Here is a 21,053-nt window from a genome sequence, read left to right as displayed (position 1 = left end):
ACAAAATCATATCTGGGAGCCTCTGGCCTGAAGCCATCATGGCCCAGTTGGCGCTCATCTGTACTCACAATTTGCCCTGTTTTTCTATTTCTGGAAACTGAAAGAGGCATGCAGCCACATTACACACACACACACACACAAACACGTGTACACACACGGAACAGCAAAGCAGCCTGACAATATGTGCCAGTCACTATTAAAAGCCACTGGATGAGAGGGACACATGCTCCTCTTGTCTAGAAAAATCCAATTAAACGTCTGTTTGCCACTCGTGAAATATTCTTTTGCAATTCTTTTACATTTCCAGCTTTCTTTTAATTATAACATAACATGAGTATGACATTCTCATTGCAACAAAAAATTATATAAAAGATAAAAATCAGCAAAATAATAAAAAAAATCTACTCTACGGGGTATCATATAAAATAAAAAGCCATTGTGTTATCCATTTCTTTCCTTATTATGAATTGTGTGGGGGGAAAAGACTTTTGATAAGGACGAGAGGACTAAGATTAATTTCCGGTCGGCTCAGAAGAAGCGCTCTTTAGGTGGTCACGTGTTTTTTTTTAAGTCGGGTAGGCTGTTATTGGATTGATTCTGCAGGCGCTTGACTGAGCCATTTAAACTATCTAATTATATTTTGTTGCAAGCCATCATATCACAAAAATAAATAAATCAATCATTAGGGAAATACCATGTGATCCGGGGGGGGGGGGGGGGGGGGGGGGGGGGCAAGACAGAATAAGCTGATGCAACAATTACGTAATGCTATAATTATTCCATAGGACATTTTTTTTTAACAGTACACAAATCGAGAAAGATGACATGTCAGCCATATTTTTCCCGTCAAGCATAATTATGTGGTCCTTCTCTTGTAATAATAAAGCAAAGCACGTATCATTTGATATAATTTGTTATAATTTTTCATGTAAAAATGCCGATAGTCCACTGACAGTGCTACCTGAAAGAGTCACCTGCCGCCCGCTTGTCCTTGCATCCCTGGTCCCAAAAAAAAAAAAACTGAGTACAAGGATAAATACCGGCACATCGAGTCAGCCCTTCTCCATGCCGCAGTCCCAGACATCACGGTACCCCGTTATTATGCTGAGCACATACCAAATACGCACGACTACATACAGGCCGCCATATGTCCAGAAAGACAGGACGGTTCATGAGATAAGCACTTTGTTATGATAGGTCGCAGTTTTAGCCTTTAAAGATTACATTAGGTGCGGTTTTAGCTTACCTCCCTCGCTGTGTATTTTCTTGGCTCTCCGGTTGAAATACATCTTGCCAGTGGAGAACGACAGTTGGTGCGGCTGGGACGAGGAGGCAAGAGGGGTGACATGCTCATGGGGTGACTGACAGGGCCGGGAAGAGCTCCTGCGGAACCGGGCTGCGGTCGCCCTACCTGCAGCTGCCGTTGCTTTTGTCAACCTTCATTATTTGACGGTTGGACCGCGGAGGTAACGTTGAAGGGGGCGGTTTAGCTAGCGTCATGACAACAGTGTTCCACTTCCGCTCAATGTTTTCAAAATAAATGTTTTTGTTCTGGGAGGTTCTGCTGCGACATGAAGATAAAAGTGGCATCGTTTTTGGTTATTAAAACCAGGGCCGGATTAAAAGTGCAGAGGCACCTGGGCCCAGAGTGTTCCAGTGGGCCCCTTCCCCACCATAACATTGTGAAAATTGTGAATGATACAATGTGAAACGACATTTCTAACATCTCTCAGCCAGTGGTACCAATAACAATACACTTGACACTGTGGTGTAACTATCTGGCTTTCATGTACATTTTATTTCTTGTCCAAACTTCTGGTGTTTGCCCTACGTGGACCCCGTGTGGGTGTGGGCCCCTGGGCCTGTGCCCATAATGCCCATTGGATAATCCAGCCTTGATTAAAACCCCATACGCAGCAATCTGAATGACCTTTCTGCCACTATTTGTTGGAATACAAATCAGTTTCATTTACTTATTAAATTAGAATACCGCTTCATATCAAATAAATTATGACTAAGCTACAATATTTTTCACATATCTCTATATTTTGCACTTTAGTCAATGACAATAATTTGCTTAAACCAGGGGTGAAAGACCAGTCCGAGAGACTGCCCTCCATCTTTTAGAAGCCTTCTTTCTCCAACATACCTGAATGAAATGAGTGACTTGTGTCCAGACCTCTTAGGAGCTGAATTACATGGGGAGATTATCTCTATTCCTCAAGCTCAAAACTTTATAAAGAGTAGAATCCCCCTGAGCTTTCTGAATGTTATAACAAAACTCATGTTGAAGTTAAGCTAGGCCAGGCCAAGCCCAGTCCTCTGTTCTCAGAGATGCATCCCTCCTCCAACACACGTAAAGTCAAATGGCTTTTATTTTTAATGGAAATAGTTACATACCTACTCTTGTCCTATTTAGCTTTATTGACGGACAGACGTACATGTTCACAAAGCTTAGACTCAAAATCTAATTTAAGCCTCAACTAATTGCAAAAAGGAAAGAGACGTGTTTGTTCGATCAGTTTTTTCTCCCCTTTAATTATAACAACCGGTGTTGCATTATTGTTGCTAAGCCTGTTGATGAGTCACCTTTCCAGAGAGGTATAACTTGGATTGTACTTCTGTGGAATGATCAACACAGCTGAGTGCATGGCAGTACCCCCTCAAAAAGTCAGAAAAAACAAAGTCTTGTTTTGAGTTGCTACTTGGATTGGATGGTTGCAACAATTTATATTGCCCGTTTTACACTATTCACTTTACACTATAGGGTGTCAATAGTGTGTGGAAAATCCATATGCAGCCATAATAGCTTGGCATTTTCATCTCATTGTGTTTAACAGCCTGGTCCCATTTTGCTCAACCAGGTGTTTTCAAAGGTCAGCTAGCATGGCCTTGTTGATCCCTTTAGTATGAAAAGGTCAGGACTCCTATATTACCCCTTACATAGGCTAATACCTTAGCATTTAGTGTTAACATGTATATTAATAAAAAACAAAAAAACAAACAAACCTAAAGTACTTCTAAACATTGTCTTGTTATTTTTATGAATAAGAAGATACTTTAAAAATGTAAAGAAAAACTAAAGAAATAGATTTTTCTATTATTTTCATTTATGAAGTTATGTGCTTTAAAAGTGATAATCCTCAATTCCCCTAATCACCAGGATTAAAGAAATGTTCAACTTGCTTTTATCAATCATAAAAACTGACTGTTGCTTAACAATAAACATAAACGTTAACCAAAAACATTAATAAACGTTAATAAAAGTATTTTTTTTAAATACAGATGGGGAACAGTCAATCAACCAATCATTCGGATGTTGGGCAATAATTACCTGTGAATTCATAAAATGCTCTATGTTAAAAATTCACCTTAATTCTCTTCCAACTCCCAGCTGAACTGTCAATGGGTAGCTTCTTTTTTCATAAAACATAAATGCTTTCTGAACCAATGACAGAAGATGGCAACAGATTTGTTCATTAGTCATTGTTATATGAATAACCAGTGTGTGAAATATAGGGAGACAAGGGATGAGGACACTGGGGTTTTTAGGTTTGATAGGTAACCCTCTGTGACCCCTAAAACAGTCACAGTTCACAACTACAGTAAACTCCAGACACTACAATATAAGAAAAATTGTATTTGTGCTGATTGACTAATTAATCATTGTGTGTTTACAATGCATTTTGAGACAGGACTTTTTGGAGAGAGAGGACTCAATCTTTTTCATATCCTATGCAAGACTCTTAAGAATGCAATGTGTGATAAAATGCCACACGATACTTTGACTGCAAATTTTTTTTATTAAATGTGTAATGTTAAAACTATTCAAAGCTATGACTGAGGCTGTTGAAGATTATGAAAAAATAAGTCCATAAACACAATCTTGTTTTTGACAGACACCCAAAAATTCCTGTATTTCACACACCAATTTTAACCAAAGTTAACCATTATAGTTAGTGATATCTATTGATTAGCCATCCTATTAAAATTTTCCTCAATATGGCTCAGATCATTGGGAAGTTCACTGGTCATGACGTTCTTCATAACAGCTGAATAGTGTAGGGAACGGGTGATGCCCCCCCCATTGCAGTTGTTAATGAGTAGCAGAGAAACAACGTTCATTGTATTACATTGTAACATATTTTCGTAGCCTTTTTATTCACTCATCACATTGTAACATATCACATTTCATATTTCAAAATCTGATGTCCATCTTCTTAAATAGGAACACAATAAATAAATCACTTCTGAACTGTTTGCCCACAACCCCTCCAAGATGGACATTCACTAAACAAAATTTTTAAGAACCAGGTTTAATGGACTCTAGCCTTCCCTTCACACACACAAACACACACAATCAACCCAAACACACTTAGCAGTCTCAAACACGCTTACATACTACACTGCATCAGTCCTGCAGTTTTGTTGACAACATATTAACTGCACAAATGTTGTAATTCTTGTGTACTACAAGTGTTGATGTTTAAAGTGACTCTGGTGGAAACACCGACTGGATGGTCCAGTCCACGATCCATCTCTTCCACGCTACATTAAATGGAAAAAAAAAACCAAACCATAATAACATTACATAATAACACATAGAAACATTGCATTATGCAAACTCTACCCCATGTGTTGCACTCATACTGGAACTTAAACAAATGTGTGAACACAATCAGTTGCTATGAACATAAAATGTTTTCCTATGACTGTCTTGCAAATATTTTTGAGTTAGCTTTACACCTTCAAAAACAAACAAAACAAAATTATTTCGCAAAAATTTTCAGTGCCATTTTCCAAGTCTTTGCTAAGCAGACATTAGCTATATCTCAAATGTGGTTCAACAACAGAAAGTGAGAGAAAGCATGAATTTAAAGACCGAAGTGGCATGACTATCGGGCGTTACAATGTAAACACCGATGAACAGCAAAACACTTTTCTTTCCATATTGCACAACTCATACCTACAAGTCTGAATCCCTGATTATCACATGCCGTCAGCATTTCATTTGACTTGTGCTGCTCATGTGGGTGTTTATAATTTCCATGTGGCAGATTTTTTAATGAGACCAATGAATATTGCATTGAGACTTAAAGGCTTAAAAAACATAGATGTGCAGAATAAAACTTATTTTAAAACAGAAGTCACAGCTCATACAGATCCCTATAAACCATACATTTCTTCATAAATTGCAAATGGACACTTTAAAATGGATGTTGAGGCTTTAAAATGGCAAATGCTTAAAAAAAAACAAAAAACTAATAGTAATTCCTGCTTTTTTCTGAGCAGATGGCATGAAAATAATAGTGTCTTACTTCAGAAATCTTATAAGCAGTGGTGAATTATTTACAGCTTATACTGATAAAATCAAGTCTACAAGTGATTTGTACTGTCCAGTTGTGAAAAAGAGACATCACATGTATCAGACACTAAAGAGTTAAAGTTAGACTATTAAGCAGCAGCTACAGGAGCTCCTTAAGCACAATGTCATCTACAGACATGGGGATTTCTGAAGTTTAATGAAAGGATCAGTGACCACGGTCACAAAAAGAAGAAAATAAAATCAGATGCTGAAAACAAAGAGTCTAAAAAAATAAAGTTTTGTTAATTCTCTGCATTTATAGTCTTTTTCCACACTTTTGGTTCAACCTTCTTTAAACACAATGGATATTTTCAAAGAAATTCAATCATGAAAGCTTTATGTACATGCAAAGCCAACCTGGGTTTGCTCAGTTCAGCCAGCCGCGAGTATGATGGATATGTTTTTGAGCAAACAGGTCAGTCATGATGAACTGCAAGTATAGGCTGCCTGCAAATGGGACAAGTGTTGTTTTCAGAGAGCCAGCGGTCAATGCAGTGGATGTGGAATTCATGGGAACAGGGCAGCCGGCGCAACTTGTTGCCTTGAGCATATTCATTGATGCAGACGCTGCATGCGCGACCACTCTCGCCCTCCAGGTTGGCCTGACCATATGTACGCGTGGATAGATTGTCAATCTGTTCTTTTGTCAGGCCCCTGGGATGCTCGTCATCTTCGTCATCATTGAGCAAAAAGAAGTGTGCCAACCTGAGGATGGGTAGGGTGCCATTTTCAACCAGGTTATTGGTGTCTCTGCTATTAGCCTGTCCATCTGTGGTGCTCACCACCCCTCCTGCAAGTCTGGCCTGTCCACTCTGATTATCCTCACTCCCAACCAAACCCATCCTTTCCTGGACAACCTCACCTGTACTAACCTGGCCTGGCACACTGTCATTTGAATGCAGATGACTGGTGGGGCTAGTGTTACTATTAATGCCACTTCCATCTGCATGGCTAGGCGCAACAGCTTCAGAATCAGCCTCCGTCTCCATTAGGGAACTAAGCTCCCCGAATCCAGTCATGATCTGGCGCAGGATGGAGCGTAGGGCAGTGGAATTGGGTTCTCCCAAGCCCGTTTCACTGATGCGCCTTAGTGGAATCCGAATAGTGCTCACATAGGTGCGAATCCCAGCTCGCTCTGAACGAGAGATGGTGCGTCTGAATCCACCACTGTCACTTTCAAATGTGACAGTGTTCTCAGCGACCCGTGCACGAGATCTTGTTCTGCTAGCGATGCTGTCCCGATCTCGGTTTTCACCAGGACGAATCCTTCTCACCTGCAAGTCTAACATTATGGTTGGATGCCGCCTCACTGCTGAATTTCCTGTTCCTACTATGTGTGATTCGCCCTCACGTTCGGCCGTCTCTCCAGTTGACTCAACTGGAGCAGCAGGTTCTGACACAGCCTCCCCAGTCTCCATTGACACTGAGGTTGTGACGCTGCCTGGCTCAACAGTTTGAACGGTAGCACCACTGAGGCCACTGTTGGATGGTGGAGGGGTACTGACAACAGGTGTTCTGTGCAAAGGGGAGCGACTTTGCCTTGACACACGAGATGAAGCCCCGCTCACTGTTGCAGCCCTACGTGCACGACCGCGTGATCGAGTCCTACTGCCACGTGATTCGTGTCCCGCAGCTGCAGCTTGTGACCCAGGCTGGGGTGACATCTGAGGACAGTCTAAAGATGCAGACATATCATCATGCCTCTGCTCGACTTCTACATTCAGGGATTGATGTTGAAAAGATGTGGTTTGATCTACAGGAGGACTGAAAACTGTGGGATGAGGTACTAAAGAGTGCAAAGTGGTACCCCTCCTCTGAGCAGCTGTGGAGGTGGCTTCTGGAGGAGGAGGAAGTGAAGAGGGACTCATAGAAAGTGTGGTAGTGCTGCTGCGTGTACGTCGTGTCTGCATCCTTCTACTGATGGCCGGGCGGGGGGAGGGGTATGGAGCTGGCCTTGGTGTGGTTGAAGGGCGAGGGCCAGAGAGAGAGGAAGTCGTGCGTATAGAGGAGTGTGCAGTTGTGTTTGGAGCAGTCAAAGGCAGCTCTGCTGCAACTGCAGTGTCCACAGTGTCATTGTGTTCTCCAGGTTCTGGCTGATCATGGTTTATGTTGATTTCCAGACTAAAACGAAACTCCCCACTGTTAGGATTGGTCCGACTAACAGCACGCCATGTCTGGTTGCCACTCTGCCCACTGCGAGTAGCATTACCAGTGCGTCTGAAAGTATTAAGCCACTCCAGTAATGAATCACCATTAGATGGCTCTGCTCTGGGTTCTGTGCCTCCTGTTTATAAAAAAAAAAAAAAAAAAAAGTATAGATATGGGTAAAACTACATAAAGTACATTTTATTATAGATTTAATAAAAGGACATAATTTCGCCAAAACACTATAACAATCTAGCTTTACAGAACTTACAAGCTATCATTTCTGAGGTTGGAAGTCCATTATGTCATTCTTTTATGTTTTTAGCTTTATCAAAACGGAACACACCAAAGCCATTCAACATCAAAGTTAAAGTCGTATTTGGAACGGGTGAAATTAGACAGAGCCCTTCTGCCCCAACCAACCTGTCCCTCGTCTCCCTCCAGCTGCTCTCTCCTCTCCCTCACCACTGCTGCTCTGCTGTTCTCCAGACTCAGCGATCTGCGAGCGCGGCTCAATACGAGGCTGAGATGACAAACGTTCCTTTGCTCCGTCCAGACGCTGCCGAAGCTCCTCTGCAGTCACTTCCCCTGTAAATCAAAGGATTCATACTAACATGCTGGCTGTAATGTGTCATGAGCAACAGATAAACATCTATACACCTATAATTTTTCTTATATCAAAAATTAAAACAGGTATATTTTAGTCTGACCAACTGATTACAAAAGTCTTTCTTTGTAATAACTAAGTTGTGGAGTTGTAATACATTTCTGTGATTTTTTTTCTTACAGAAACATAAAACTTAATAGTCAGTACTTGTTTCAATAAATGTGGCAATTTCTTAATGGCCCCTATGCTGTGATTTTACAGTTTACAACAGAAAGACAACTAGATCATACTTTTTATGATGTTTAAGAGCTCATTTAATTTTTGTACACTTTAAAATTGTTGTTTGTCTTTAAACATTTGACTTATGATGAATAAAGAAATTTCAAATATCTATTTTGAAAGTATGTTTCTGCATTTCTTACTTGAAGAAGAAAATGGCTCTACTGAATAATTATGGTCATGAAATCATACTCATCTTAACAGTACAGCTTTCTTTGGATACACTTGGCTCATACTGTGAGTACTAATTTATTAAAAATGTGAAAGCACAAGATTCTCATCAGACTACATTTTGGGTTATTTGGCTGTGAAGTTGCAGAGCACTGGAACCACCGTACAGTTCAAATATTCCTAAAGTTCAGATCTGAGCCCAAATGTTGACATTAATAAAACCTACAAAGAATACTGAAGCCATTTTAAGCTGAAAAACAAATCAGAAATTCCTTCAGACGTCAAATATTCAAATACTCTGTTCCACACTGCAGCGTGATTTCCAAATTTACATCCCTTGGTTAGTTTAAAAAAAAAAAAAAAAAGCTACATTTTTCCTGATTTCAGCTGGCTGAAGTGTTTTCAGATGCACTCTCACTGCTCACTGAGATGTGCTCACATGTATGTATGCGCACAGGTCAATGTGAGTGGCATCAGAACACCAAGTTCTGCTCTGATGCAACACAGAGAGCAAACATATTATCATGTAAATAAATAAACAACATCAGACTGTTTACTTCTACTTTGACTTGATGCTGTACAGAAAACCAGATAAAAATAAATTAACTTGACCTTCTGGTAGGGGTAGTGGATCTGATGTATGTGGGTTGTATGGGGTTGAATCTTACAAACATGTTCACATTATATAAAGTTGAATGTTGTCAAATCATTAATGAATCGCAGTGCGTCATGAACAGGGTGCAACGTACTGTATCATTTCAGCAGGAAGCTTCATTGCATAATGTTTCCTATTGCTGGCAACTACTGAGATGGAATCTGATTTATTGGTGAGGATTCACATCCCTATTAGCCTACATAAAGAATATGGGTAGGTAAGTCTATATTGAAAGTGCAAGGGTCTCCTCACCAGGGGTTCCCAGCAGGTTGCTGTCTCTCATCAGGCGGTATTCCTCTTCACTCAGTTCATTAATGAAGTGATAGTATGCCTCCTCCCGTCGAAGACGTTCTGCCTGCCTCCGCCGTTCGTCTCCCCCATCAGGAGGGTCCATCACCATGAGAAGGGCTGAGGGGTAGATGAGGAAGGCTGTCATTTAGAGATGAAATGTCTATCCACAATAGCTTTCCATAAGCTGACATTTGTAATCACCACTGGATGCCCAAGAGAAAAAAAAATCCACAGCCAAAGGCTATTTGATTCTGCTGTGAAGACGAAGCACAAACGTTATGTTCAGCTATACATCCTACACTTGGCTGTATAGTAACAGTGCAAATTAAAACCAACTAAACCCACCTTTTAGCAACAAAATACTGTCCTACTAATAAGTCCTACTGTTAAATCAAAACCTTCCCTTTTCTTTCGAAAGATACCAAGTCTGTAATGCTATGATCATCTTGCAGACGTTTAACATGGAGCTTAGCGCTGTAGATTCGTCTACTTGGACACAAGAGATAACATCGAATAATAGAGAGGAACAGTCAGTCGACAGCCTTCATAATGGTAAGGCCATTTTAATGTAAGGTAGTACATATCAAGTGACAATACTATCTACGAGAGAGCCATGTTGAAGGCAGGGCAATGAAGCAACAAAACTGGCGTTGTCACCCTTGTAAACGACCAATCATTGCCCTGATCTAACTGAGCGACACGGCACGCAGCCAATCACCGATTTACACAGGCGGGACATGAGTGACTAAACAGAGGCTTCCTCCATGTAAACCCACAAGGAAAGACAAAGAATCTTGTCAGTAATACCCATTAAAAGAATATTTGAGATGTTTGCGCCCCCAAAATGTTACATGTCACTGTGCAACAAATACACCAGTCAGCTTTGTTGCATTTTCAACGCTGCTAAGGGTTAATTTTAATGCGCATTGCTTCAGCCGTGAACTGACCGCTAGCATGTTAGCGCAAAGCAATCCGCTAGCCGACTCGGTGCGAGCTGTGGAGCTGAAAAACTCATCACGTAATTACATGCCAAAGAGCGGTATCAAGCAGGTACCAATAACGGGACTCAACACCTAATTCAAGCATATATGTAGGTATGATCACATTGACATTTAAAGGAATTAAGTACCTGACAAATCAGCTATAATATGGACGGCTCGCTCGGCTCCCCCCTCTCTCCTGAACCAAGATGGGACCAGTGGTGCAACGTTACATCGTCCGTCACAAACAGCAGCTTTGGCTTCATAGTTCCTATGAAGCACAACGACAACATGGCGCAAGTTTTGTTTTGTTTTGTTTTTTTTTTTTTTAGTCAAAATACTCATTTTAGTAGCAAGACGGTAAATTGGCAGTACTATGATAATGATACGCTCAGTTTTGGCGAAGTACTTTTTGTAGCTGCAATATGTAATCATAGATACCAGACTAGTAGTAATAGTACTTTCGTAATTCTTAATGTAATAAACACGAATTAGAATTGATCTTTATGGAATAATGTTTTCAACATTAGTATTAAAAGAGCTTTATGAATTTTATTGTATTTTTTTTTTTTTTTTACTACAAAAAAGGATGAACAGATCGTGTATAAAGACAAAGCTGTTGTACTTTGAATTACATTGCTGAGCACTTCTACCCTGTACTATGCAGTGGATTTAATATTATATTTGAACAAATTAATTAATTAATGCACAAATATGTCCCAATACCTTTCAAGAGATTGCATGCTTTCATAAACATATTTCTTGCAATCAGTTTCTGTTATTTTAACAATTTGTTTAACTTTCTCCTTAGTGTTATACCCCAGTTACCTTCCAGTGTCTTCATGACTATAAGGTGTCAAAGCTTTTGGCAGTTTTTGTTCACACAACCACACAACATTAATGAATTATCCTACTGAACACAGGAGCCCAAGGAGGCAAAAGGCTACCCCCTCCAGTGTTTCTGTTTCAATAGCATTTAAATATTTCTTGCATATAAACAAATAGAGAGATAGAGAGAGTTAGAGAAAGAGAGAGAGAGAGACCAAAACAAACTACACCCTCCAAACACCATGGATGCAGACAACGTCGTATAATCCACACAGATAAATTAGTCTAAATTTTAAGTTGAATTAGCAACTTTCTTTTTTTTTTATTTATTTATTTATTTTTTTTATTACTCAAGGGGTCTCGCTTATATGACGATGTGGACCCTCACCCATAGTCATTATAGGCCCAGACAGGGTTATGATATGCAATTACTTTGGGTTAACTATATCTTTTTTTAAATTATTTTTAAGACCACGTATCTTATAAAAGTAGTAAAATGGTTCATAAACATTTTATTAGGCTAGCTATCACTAAAAACCCACAAGAAAGGGATCATTCATGTTCAAATAAAAGAGATTATATTTTACGTCAGTGTTGTAGATGTGTTTGGGAAAACATACTAAAAATGCAGCTATAAAAAATGACAACACATTTTTCACAACGTGAGTATATCATCACAAACTTATACTTTAAGTTTTAATTTGTAAAGTAAAATCTCCACGTGGTGAACTCTTGTCTATCAATTTTCACATCTCTGTTCTACATTGCAGAGCTCGCTTTACGACGTTTTACGACAATGCCGTGCGTGAATACACCGTCGTTAGGGACTGAAGTGCGTCTCTTTGAGCAGATACCGGCTGAGAGAAACGTAGCAACAAGAGAAAGGAATAAATTTAATCGAGTTCGCTTCTACCTGAACTATCTCAGACCACCGCGCACCTCCTCCGGAAGATCACATTTAACCCAACAACTCGATGCGGAAGCTGGGTTAGAAGAAGAAAGGGCCACGCTGGGGAAGGCAACTAGCTGAAATACCAAAGCGAGCTCGTTGTAGGAGCCTAGTTGCCTCCCAAGCGACGCTTTAAAAAAAAAAAAAAAAGGAAGGAGCGCTTACGTTCAGCCCAAAGAGTGGTAAAAATGGACTATGATTTTAAAGTGAAGCTCACCGGCGAAAGGGAACGTGTCGAGGACCTGTTTGAGTACGAAGGATGCAAAGTGGGGAGAGGCACCTACGGTCATGTATACAAGGCGAAGAGAAAAGATGGGTGAGTTGATGACCAGCAAGGCCTTCAGCCAGTGAACCCTGAGCCAGCCACCCTCCCTCTCCCAAATAAATGTAAACGACTTATCTTAATTTCTCCCTTTCGAGGCAGTTGTGCTGGGAAGATTTATGTTGCAAAATACATTTTGAGGGGCAGTGAACTGAAATTACTTGCATGTTTGAGATACTTCGTGTAGCCTGACATATGATCTTATCTATTAGGATTGTGGTTTTACTCTCTTTGACATGGCAGGCTTACATTGTCATGCACTCGTTTTTTTGTTGTGTTGTTTCACTGTGGATATGGCTGAATTCACTGCAGCTAAGTTCTTTTCTAGGTGATATGGTTAAAGTAGGATTTAGCAGGTGCATCTGTGTGATAATCTAGGGTTATAGCTTTTATCATACTCAGGTTAAATAACTGCACACTCTTATATAAACACATAATCACCTAGAATGCTTTATGTAAGGGATTTATCTTTATGTTTGTGCGAAAACAATATTTAGTTATGTATATTAATGACATGCATGAACCAAATACCCATTATTTTTACAAAACAAATACATATTTTGATTTTGAATATCAGTTTGGCCCTAAATTAGCACTGACAAGTAGAGATGGTCTTATTTTCCTGGTTATAGCTATTCTCAGTATTTTCTCAGAACATAATTCCAGTGAGTGAAAATATAATGGTGTGAAAATTTTAATGTAAAAAATTACATTAACATACTTACAAAATAAGATAACATAAAAGAATATTTCAAGTTTTTGTTACAGGAATATCATTCCTAGGTTACAGTTGTTTTTGTTAGATTCAACCAGAAAATCCCTTTTGTTCTCATTTTCTTCAGAGTTATGTATACCGAATGTTAATATTAGATGTGCCATATTGCAGAGCATCATAATACCCTGAAGTTATGGTATTTTCTGAGGTGGTATTTATCTCATACCATTTAACCTTCTGACATTACATGATGTTTTGGGGTTTTTTTTAAATTTTTTTCCCCAGTGTGTCTGTACATTTGAAAAGCTTTGTGGTATACAATAACGATAAAGGTAATACTGGATTTTTATTTGAATAGGGGTTTTTAAGGCAGTCAGTAACTATTAGTCATTCACTCCTCAGTCATACTTTGTGATGGCAAGCTGCATGTGCAGCTTGTGCACATGCAGCTTGACCATCAGCTAGACCAGACTGATGGAAATGTCGCAGCCGATCTGCACAAACATTCACACACCAGTGATGTCGACCCTGGAGACAAGAAGGGTGAATTATCTTGCCCAAGGGCACAAAACAGATTGACCAGGATTTAAACCACCAACCTTTTGATTGGATGACCTGCTTTACCACCTACAATCTGTACCAGTGGGTTCTTGCTGAGATTTGGAAAAACATGTTGTTTTTGTTGCCTGTGAGACTTGTGACGTGATCTATGCATGTAATATAAAAAGGTATCTGCATATATGTAATGTACGACCATAGCTAGGCAGAAAATAGCATTTGTTTTCTTTGACAATATGATAAATTTCTTGCATATAAAGAGCAGTATGACTTCAGTTTCTTTCACACGTTTGTCCTTTTTGTCCTTATATTTGAATGTATTTTATTCATTATCATTTTTACTTACATGTTACTTGTTATATTTAGTTATGGTGGAAAAGTGGCATGAAGGAAAGCTAGTTACAGATTTGCCTGAACTGTGGACATTTGGGCTCAGGGTTAGTTTATTAAACCCTTAAGACCATCAGGGCGCCACTTCACCTTCTTTTCTAAGACTCTCCTGCTGTTTCTAATGCAGTCCTTGCAACAATCGAAGCTGTGTGCAGACCAAAACTGGGAAGAGTTTGAGCTACCAGGCCCATACAAGGCCTATTTTCACAACCCTGGACAATAGTGTAGCTAGAACCACAAAAAAAGAAAGGGGGGAAAAAAAGTCCTAAAGTGATTGAACATGTTTAATTTGCTGTAGTTTATGAGACTCTTGAGCTAAGTTGTGCTGCAACATTTGGCTGAGGCCTAAAGAAGCACAAAGCATGGGTTTATGAGATGATTTAGGCCAGGGGGAGGGAGAGGTTGTCAGCAATTCATTCAAGTGAGAGCCAGTCCCAGCGCTCTGTTTGTCCCTCACCAGCTGCCAGACAGGGCCCATTTCCTTTCCCCTTCTATTGTTTTGAGTCGCAGAGGTGAGCTTGATTACACAAATCTGGAGATAATGCAACTCGGCCGCTTTCTCTGTGCCAGCTGCCAAGTGCCCCCCTTTATTTCTGTTTCTGTGCAGACTACTCTCTGGGGGTCTGCAGTCTAGTCTGGTGTTGATGTTCTGTGCCTCTCTGTGTTTGTAGGAAGGATGATAAGGACTACGCCCTCAAACAGATTGAAGGCACTGGCATCTCCATGTCAGCCTGCAGAGAGATTGCAGTAAGAGCTGCTTGGCTTACTCCATTTCTTTTCTTTGGTCCTTGATTGAGACCACATTTATGCCATTTTAAGTGCTGCATTTAACCCCAGAAGCACTTTTACTGTGTGTGTGTGTGTGTGTGTGTGTTTGTGTTTGTGTTTGTGTTTGTGTCTGTGTCTGTGTCTGTGTCTGTGTCTGTGTCTGTGTCTGTGTGTGTGTGTGTGTGTGTGTGTGTGTGTGAGAGTCAGATTTTCAACACATAAAATATAAACTCAACTATTATTGTAATGCATGCAATAAATAAGATAATTGAAATGTTCAAATAAAAGTCTCATTTATGTCCCAAACACCTCAAATTATCCTACATTTAAAGGAATTACCTTTTGTGATGTATTGCACAAGGTTGTATAAATGTTAATGTGTCCATTTCTTGTTTGCATTATTTATAATTATTGGTACTACACATTTATCACAGTTAGTAATTTAACATATACTTAATTCTACAAATTCCTTCTTTCATTATTTTAATTGTTATTTGTGCTTTCTGGCATGAAATTATGAGGTCGTTACTCTGAACGGGTTCATGTGTTTCAGCTGTTGCGCGAGCTGAAGCACCCCAATGTCATCTCACTACAGAAGGTTTTCCTGTCACATGCTGACCGTAAAGTATGGCTGCTCTTTGACTACGCAGAACATGATCTCTGGGTAAAATACACATACACACACACACACACACACACACACCCATTGGGAATCTCTGATAACTTATTAAACATAATATGAACTTTTTCACTGAATATATCAGTTTTAGAGTGAATCTTTGCTGATACTTCTTGCTAATTTCCTTTCATTTATTCATTTTCTTATATATTACTGCAGCCGATAACTAACAAAATTCTAAACAGTACATTTAGTTGTAATCAAGTTAAACATGCCAAGTCTCATTAAAAACTGTGTACACCAAGAAATACTTTGTATTTTCTGCATGTAAATATGCATTACACCCTGCATTACAGACTATAGTTACAGTGGCAAAGCATCAGAGGCAAGATGGATGCCATTTTCTACCCCAGAGCAGCTACACTCACTATCACCTTCCAAAGAAGTGAAAAAAAACATTTCACACACTTCAATTTTCACCCGTCATGCCTGTAGCAAACTTAGTTGGTGACTGGATGTGAAGAAAAGGACACATTTTAGCCATTATGTATCAACGTAACCATTATTTTGTCTTCCCATAGCACATTATTAAGTTTCACAGGGCCTCCAAGGCCAATAAGAAGCCACTTCAGCTGCCTAGAGGAATGGTGAAGTCTTTGCTCTACCAGATTCTGGATGGCATCCATTACCTCCACGCCAACTGGGTTCTTCACAGAGATCTTGTAAGAGGATTGGGTTTCAGGGTGTTTATCAGGGAAAATGTCTTTGAATAGTTAATGAGAGATTGGAAGATAGGTAGAGACCACATGAAGCTATATCAGTCTTTACATGTCATTAGAAGTAAATCATTAATAACATGTTTCAATTGAAAGAGCTAAGTGTGCAACAGGTTGTTTTTTTAAGGAGGAGGGGCTATATTTATTTTTTGCAATTATTTATTTATAATGATTTATCTTTTTAAGTAATAATGATTCAGTGACAGTCAGATCCTCAGCATACTGGTTTGTAGTTTGAGTAACTGTCCGCTAGAGGGCAGCAACAAATAGTTTTGATTTCTATTGGCGTTCACTACTAAAATTCTGCAACTGGATCAAATAAATTGTGGCTTATTGAAGGAATTTCACCCATGTAGATAGTGGAAATACAAGATGTTATTATTATTATTTGTTCTTATCATTGTTTGCCTGTTTATTTCCATCAGAAACCAGCAAACATTTTAGTGATGGGAGAAGGGCCCGAGAGGGGTAGAGTAAAGATTGGTATGTATCATATCTAATTTTTTTCCAATGTAAAGCTTTCCCTAAGTTTGATTTTGCTACAGCAAGTTTGTTCTTTATCACACAGCGGACATGGGGTTTGCTCGTCTCTTCAATTCACCGCTGAAGCCTTTAGCCGATCTCGACCCAGTGGTGGTCACTTTCTGGTACAGAGCACCTGAACTGCTGCTTGGGGCTCGGCACTACACAAAAGCCATCGGTAAGGCTTCCTGCTGCTTTTGTTATGTACAAGCAGTTTTTTCTTTTTTTTAAATTTTTTTAATTTTTTTTTAATTTTTTTTATTTATTTATTTATTTATTTTTTAAACTAATCTGGGTGGCAGCTTCAGGTTATGTGTTCTCTGCTTTTCTTTCAGACATCTGGGCGATAGGCTGCATTTTTGCGGAGCTGCTGACATCTGAACCCATATTCCACTGTCGCCAGGAAGACATCAAGACCAGCAACCCGTACCACCATGACCAATTGGACCGCATTTTTAATGTCATGGGCTTCCCTGCTGGTGAGACTCAACTACTTTGAGATTTTGTGGAAAATATTCTTAAAAAAAAAAAAAATATAATAATTGACTCTATCTCCGTTAAACAGTCTAACTTCTGTGGAGAAATGCTGTGAAAGGGATATCATTTGATCTTGGCTGAGACACAGTGTTTCCTTGGTTTTGATTTGCTCCGTTTCTGAATTCAGCTGTGTGGTCTGTGGTCTGTGGGCTCAGAAGTCTAATCCACAAACCTCCTTAAATGAAGCCAAAACCCATGCATAAAAACTTTAGCTTGCAGGACTATATTTGGACCAATATTTTCCACTTCATTTAAGCTGCTCTTGATTTTTTTTTTTCTAATGTTATCTCTTCTGATCTAGTTATGTAACACACCACCAGCCTGTCTGATGGATCATCTTCTTTTTTCTTTTTTGATGCTTATAATAATTGGGCATTTTTAGCATTTGTTTATAGTATTTACTTTATTTGATCTTAGATCTAATAATGCAAAACGTGCAGAGAAGGTTGGACAAACTGGTGAAAAAGACTTCTTAAGTGGTCAGTCCGAGGCTGGAGCGACTGTGTGCTGTGGTGTAAAGATTTCCACTGAGAAAGATCTAGTCAGTGTTGGACTACAAAGAAAATCCTTCTCACATCTTTGCTGGTCAGAGGAGCGGTAGCCTTGAATGGCTCATTCCTCTGTGTTGCAGAAGAGAGATTTAGGTGCTCTTTTGTCCCTGCTGTCATCAGGCACTTCAATCTTAATGCTTAGTCCTTGTCATCTCTTTTTGCTCTGCATTTATTTGCTTATTGTACAGTTTATATATTTTTAATTTTTTTTATTTGCCCTACTTTAAGTGAATATTTATCTACTTGTTTATGTTTTTGGAAAAGTTTTTGTCTCTTCAGGTATGTAGAAAAAGATGGTAACATAGCAGTGATATGTTGTTGCTGAAACTTTTTTGCTTTTGGGAAATAAGAAGCATTTGTGCCTGAACTTACAGCATAAAATTCTCAAAGGGAGGACGTAGCATGTTGTGATAATGTCTTTCCTTTCCTCGACAGATAAAGACTGGGAGGACATCAAAAAGATGCCAGAACACTCAACACTGATGAAAGACTTTAGAAGGAACACGTGAGTCTGCAGATTACCTCTGTCAAAGTTTTTTTTTTTTTTTCTCCCAAGTGCTCTCAAGTGAAAACGAAGAATGTCTGGAAGAAAAGTATTATTTTAGATGATTGCAAAACTATGCAATAACTGCATTTCCTTTTAAAATGGGATTTTCACACTGAAAGCATAGTAATAATTACATTTGTTCTTACTTTCTTACAGATACACAAACTGCAGCCTTATAAAGTACATGGAAAAACATAAAGTTAAACCAGACAGTAAAGCATTCCACTTGGTGAGTTAATGAAATACTTGCATGGGATTTTTCTGCTCTTATAGTTATGCTTTTGCTGTTTGTTTGGTTCTAAAACTGTGCTCATTTTTACAGCTGCAAAAGCTATTGACCATGGACCCCATCCGTAGAATCACATCTGAACAGGCAATGCAAGACCCCTACTTTTTAGAGGAACCCCTACCAACTTCTGAGTGAGTTATGACAAATGCACACATATATGCAGTCTTTGTCCAGTTTTATCCACAGGATCTTGTGTTGATGTTTAACTCATCTCACATGATGGACGAGTTCTTGAATAGATCTGTTGGCTAATTAGATCAGAGTCATGGGAATAAACTTTTTTTGTTGTTGTTGTTTTTTTGTTTCTCCAGTGTGTTTGCGGGCTGTCAGATTCCTTATCCCAAGAGAGAGTTCCTGACAGAGGAGGAGCCAGAGGACAAGGCAGACAAAGTAAAATATAAATGTGCCTCATGCTGTGTTTTCAGTCATTGAACATCCCTTTTTCACAAATGCCCTTTGAAAAAGGAGACAGAAGCATTGTGATAAATGCACAATGGGGTTTGTTTCAATGTGTTCTGGTTTTTCCCTTTAGAAGAACCAGCCGCAGCCACCAGGAAACAACCACACAAATGGGGCGGGTCACACTGGCAACCCAGACAACAGCCACGCCCAGGGCCCACCTCTGAAAAAAGTGCGGGTTGTCCCACCCACCACTACCTCAGGTGGCCTCATTATGACCTCAGACTACCAGGTAAATCTGTCTCGCACACCTGCCACTCATGAGCTTCGAGGTCACACAGCAGCACCATCTAGTTTTTTTCTATTGGCAGCTCAGGCAGCTTTCCAAACTCCTAGAAGTGAAGATGTTCCCAAACCATCTGAGAGCTCATTGTAAACATGAAAGAATAACTAAATTATTGCCTTTAATAAAATTTATCACATCACTGTTTTCTCTGTCCCTGCAGCGCTCTAATCCACATGCTGCCTACCAGAACCCTGGACCAAGCACATCACTGCCCCAAAGCAGCATGGGATACTCCTCTACCTCCCAACAGCCACCCCAATACTCACACCAGACCCACCGCTTCTGAATCACCCCTGCGAAATAAAACAAAAACAAAAACACACATTTCTAGACACATGTATACACACAGCCCTCACCATGCCCACCTGAACGAATGTACTGAGGGATGTGAAGATGTCCACGGCAACAAACCTTTCCACCAACCACCCTGCCCCACCTCACAGGGGGCACCTTCCCTGCAGCAGTACATTAAGCCAGACTGGCAAAAGGTCTGCACTTGTTCCAGTTAACACAGCACAATCCCAGCATAGAGCAAGGCCTGATAGGTGAAACACAAGGTGGGAGGATGGAATGAAAGCTTTCATGATTAACTCCAGCCTGCTTCTGTTACTTCACCGTTAACAGGCCAAGAAAAGAGAAAATGCCATGGTTTGATGGAAACATGTTAATCTGTAGAGTCATCTCCTCCCTTCCTCTGCTTCACCTGTCCCCTCCACCTACGTTTGACCCCAGCCAGCTCCCCCCTCTTCCCATCAAAGCTTGGATGAGACTGAAAGCTGCTATGTGACTGCCAGTGTCGACAGATTCCTAGTCCATCTGTCCTCCTGTCCGTCTGTCCGTTTATTTTGTGTGTAGGGTCCTGTGAGGGCCTCAGCTAAGAACTGAACTGAGCTGCTGTGAAGCAAGCTGTGAGGATGTGGAGCCCCTGCAGCTTTGGCATTGAGGGCTTTTATTGAGAGAGGAAAACAAAAAAAAAAGAAAAAGACAAAAAATATTTTAGTAGTTTATAATTTAATCTGTTTTGTGGTTTTGTTTTCATGGCAAGAGTGGCATAGCAGCTTGTCTATGATGAGCGCTCTGCTGCTGTATGCTATGGGTAAGCCTTACAACATGATGACAAAACCAACCAATCGCATGGAGGACGGCAGATGAAACATGCATTGTACTGTATTGTAATGAAATATTTTACATGAAGCAAGTATCCTGACAATAAAGGTGGACGCATTCATTTTGTTGTTGTGGGAAGTGTATAGCAGGAGTTCTCTTATGTTAATTTGGATGTGCTGACATGTTGCATGTTTGTCTTTAATTCAATTTCAAAAGTGTTCAGAAAAATAATCTTAACTTGCAAGAAGGCATTTTACCACCAACTAGCAACACTTTCAAAAAGTATTTTTCAAAGCTGGGGGAGCAAAGCGATACAGAGGAAAAGTCAGAATTATTT

At 39.7% G+C, this 21,053-nt stretch overlaps 3 protein-coding genes across 7 annotated transcripts in view; 1 reads left to right on the top strand and 2 right to left on the bottom strand.

Moving 5' to 3' along the window:
* atp8a2 (ATPase phospholipid transporting 8A2) overlaps positions 1 to 1,308 on the bottom strand; it is a 48,486-nt gene extending 47,178 nt beyond the window's left edge. For both annotated transcript variants that reach the window (XM_079259385.1, XM_079259386.1), the window contains exon 1: positions 1,247 to 1,308. In XM_079259385.1, coding sequence (XP_079115511.1) covers positions 1,247 to 1,289 — 43 coding nt within the window. In that variant the 5' untranslated portion in view covers positions 1,290 to 1,308. The remainder of the gene's footprint in view (positions 1 to 1,246) is intronic.
* A 2,761-nt stretch (positions 1,309 to 4,069) lies between these two features.
* On the bottom strand, positions 4,070 to 10,696 carry rnf6 (ring finger protein (C3H2C3 type) 6). Of its 2 annotated transcripts, none has more exons than XM_079260153.1 (4): positions 10,643 to 10,696; positions 9,475 to 9,630; positions 7,934 to 8,098; positions 4,070 to 7,649 (listed from the first exon to the last, which is right to left on the bottom strand). In XM_079260153.1, the coding sequence occupies exons 2-4, from the start codon at positions 9,620 to 9,622 to the stop codon at positions 5,782 to 5,784; spliced, it is 2,181 nt and encodes a 726-aa protein (XP_079116279.1). In that variant the 5' UTR covers positions 9,623 to 9,630; positions 10,643 to 10,696; the 3' UTR covers positions 4,070 to 5,781. The 2 variants fall into 2 exon arrangements, with proteins under 2 accessions (XP_079116279.1, XP_079116280.1); XM_079260154.1 differs by having other exon boundaries at positions 7,976 to 8,098.
* Positions 10,697 to 12,163: 1,467 nt separating this feature from the next.
* Positions 12,164 to 20,837, top strand: cdk8 (cyclin dependent kinase 8). Of its 3 annotated transcripts, none has more exons than XM_079259889.1 (13): positions 12,164 to 12,586; positions 14,927 to 15,002; positions 15,619 to 15,687; positions 16,224 to 16,364; positions 16,844 to 16,901; positions 16,987 to 17,118; positions 17,276 to 17,419; positions 18,464 to 18,533; positions 18,732 to 18,804; positions 18,898 to 18,995; positions 19,176 to 19,254; positions 19,397 to 19,555; positions 19,770 to 20,837. In XM_079259889.1, exons 1-13 carry the CDS (start codon positions 12,459 to 12,461, stop codon positions 19,893 to 19,895), a joined length of 1,353 nt encoding a protein of 450 aa, XP_079116015.1. In that variant the 5' UTR covers positions 12,164 to 12,458; the 3' UTR covers positions 19,896 to 20,837. The 3 variants fall into 3 exon arrangements, with proteins under 3 accessions (XP_079116015.1, XP_079116014.1, XP_079116013.1); XM_079259888.1 differs by having other exon boundaries at positions 15,577 to 15,687; positions 19,400 to 19,555; XM_079259887.1 differs by having other exon boundaries at positions 15,577 to 15,687.
* The last annotated feature ends 216 nt before the right edge of the window (positions 20,838 to 21,053 follow it).

This window comes from Telmatherina bonti (assembly GCF_933228915.1).
Source record: "Telmatherina bonti genome assembly, chromosome: 20".
Classification (NCBI taxonomy): domain Eukaryota; kingdom Metazoa; phylum Chordata; class Actinopteri; order Atheriniformes; family Telmatherinidae; genus Telmatherina; species Telmatherina bonti.
Note: the sequence above shows the minus strand (reverse complement) of the source record. Positions and strands in the feature narration are given on the sequence as shown.

What these genes read in the sequence shown, in the direction of transcription:
- rnf6 (XM_079260153.1), bottom strand. Translation starts at nt 9,622, where the DNA reads ATGGTGATGGACCCTCCTGATGGGGGAGACGAACGGCGGAGGCAGGCA. An exon ending in CAACCTGCTGGGAACCCCTG is followed by an intron (nt 8,099 to 9,474) that starts GTGAGGAGACCC and finishes TTTGATTTACAG; the next exon opens with GGGAAGTGACTGCAGAGGAG. An exon ending in TGGAGGGAGACGAGGGACAG is followed by an intron (nt 7,650 to 7,933) that starts GTTGGTTGGGGC and finishes TTTTATAAACAG; the next exon opens with GAGGCACAGAACCCAGAGCA.
- cdk8 (XM_079259887.1), top strand. Translation starts at nt 12,459, where the DNA reads ATGGACTATGATTTTAAAGTGAAGCTCACCGGCGAAAGGGAACGTGTC. An exon ending in ACGCAGAACATGATCTCTGG is followed by an intron (nt 15,688 to 16,223) that starts GTAAAATACACA and finishes GTCTTCCCATAG; the next exon opens with CACATTATTAAGTTTCACAG. An exon ending in TGTCATGGGCTTCCCTGCTG is followed by an intron (nt 17,420 to 18,463) that starts GTGAGACTCAAC and finishes TTTCCTCGACAG; the next exon opens with ATAAAGACTGGGAGGACATC.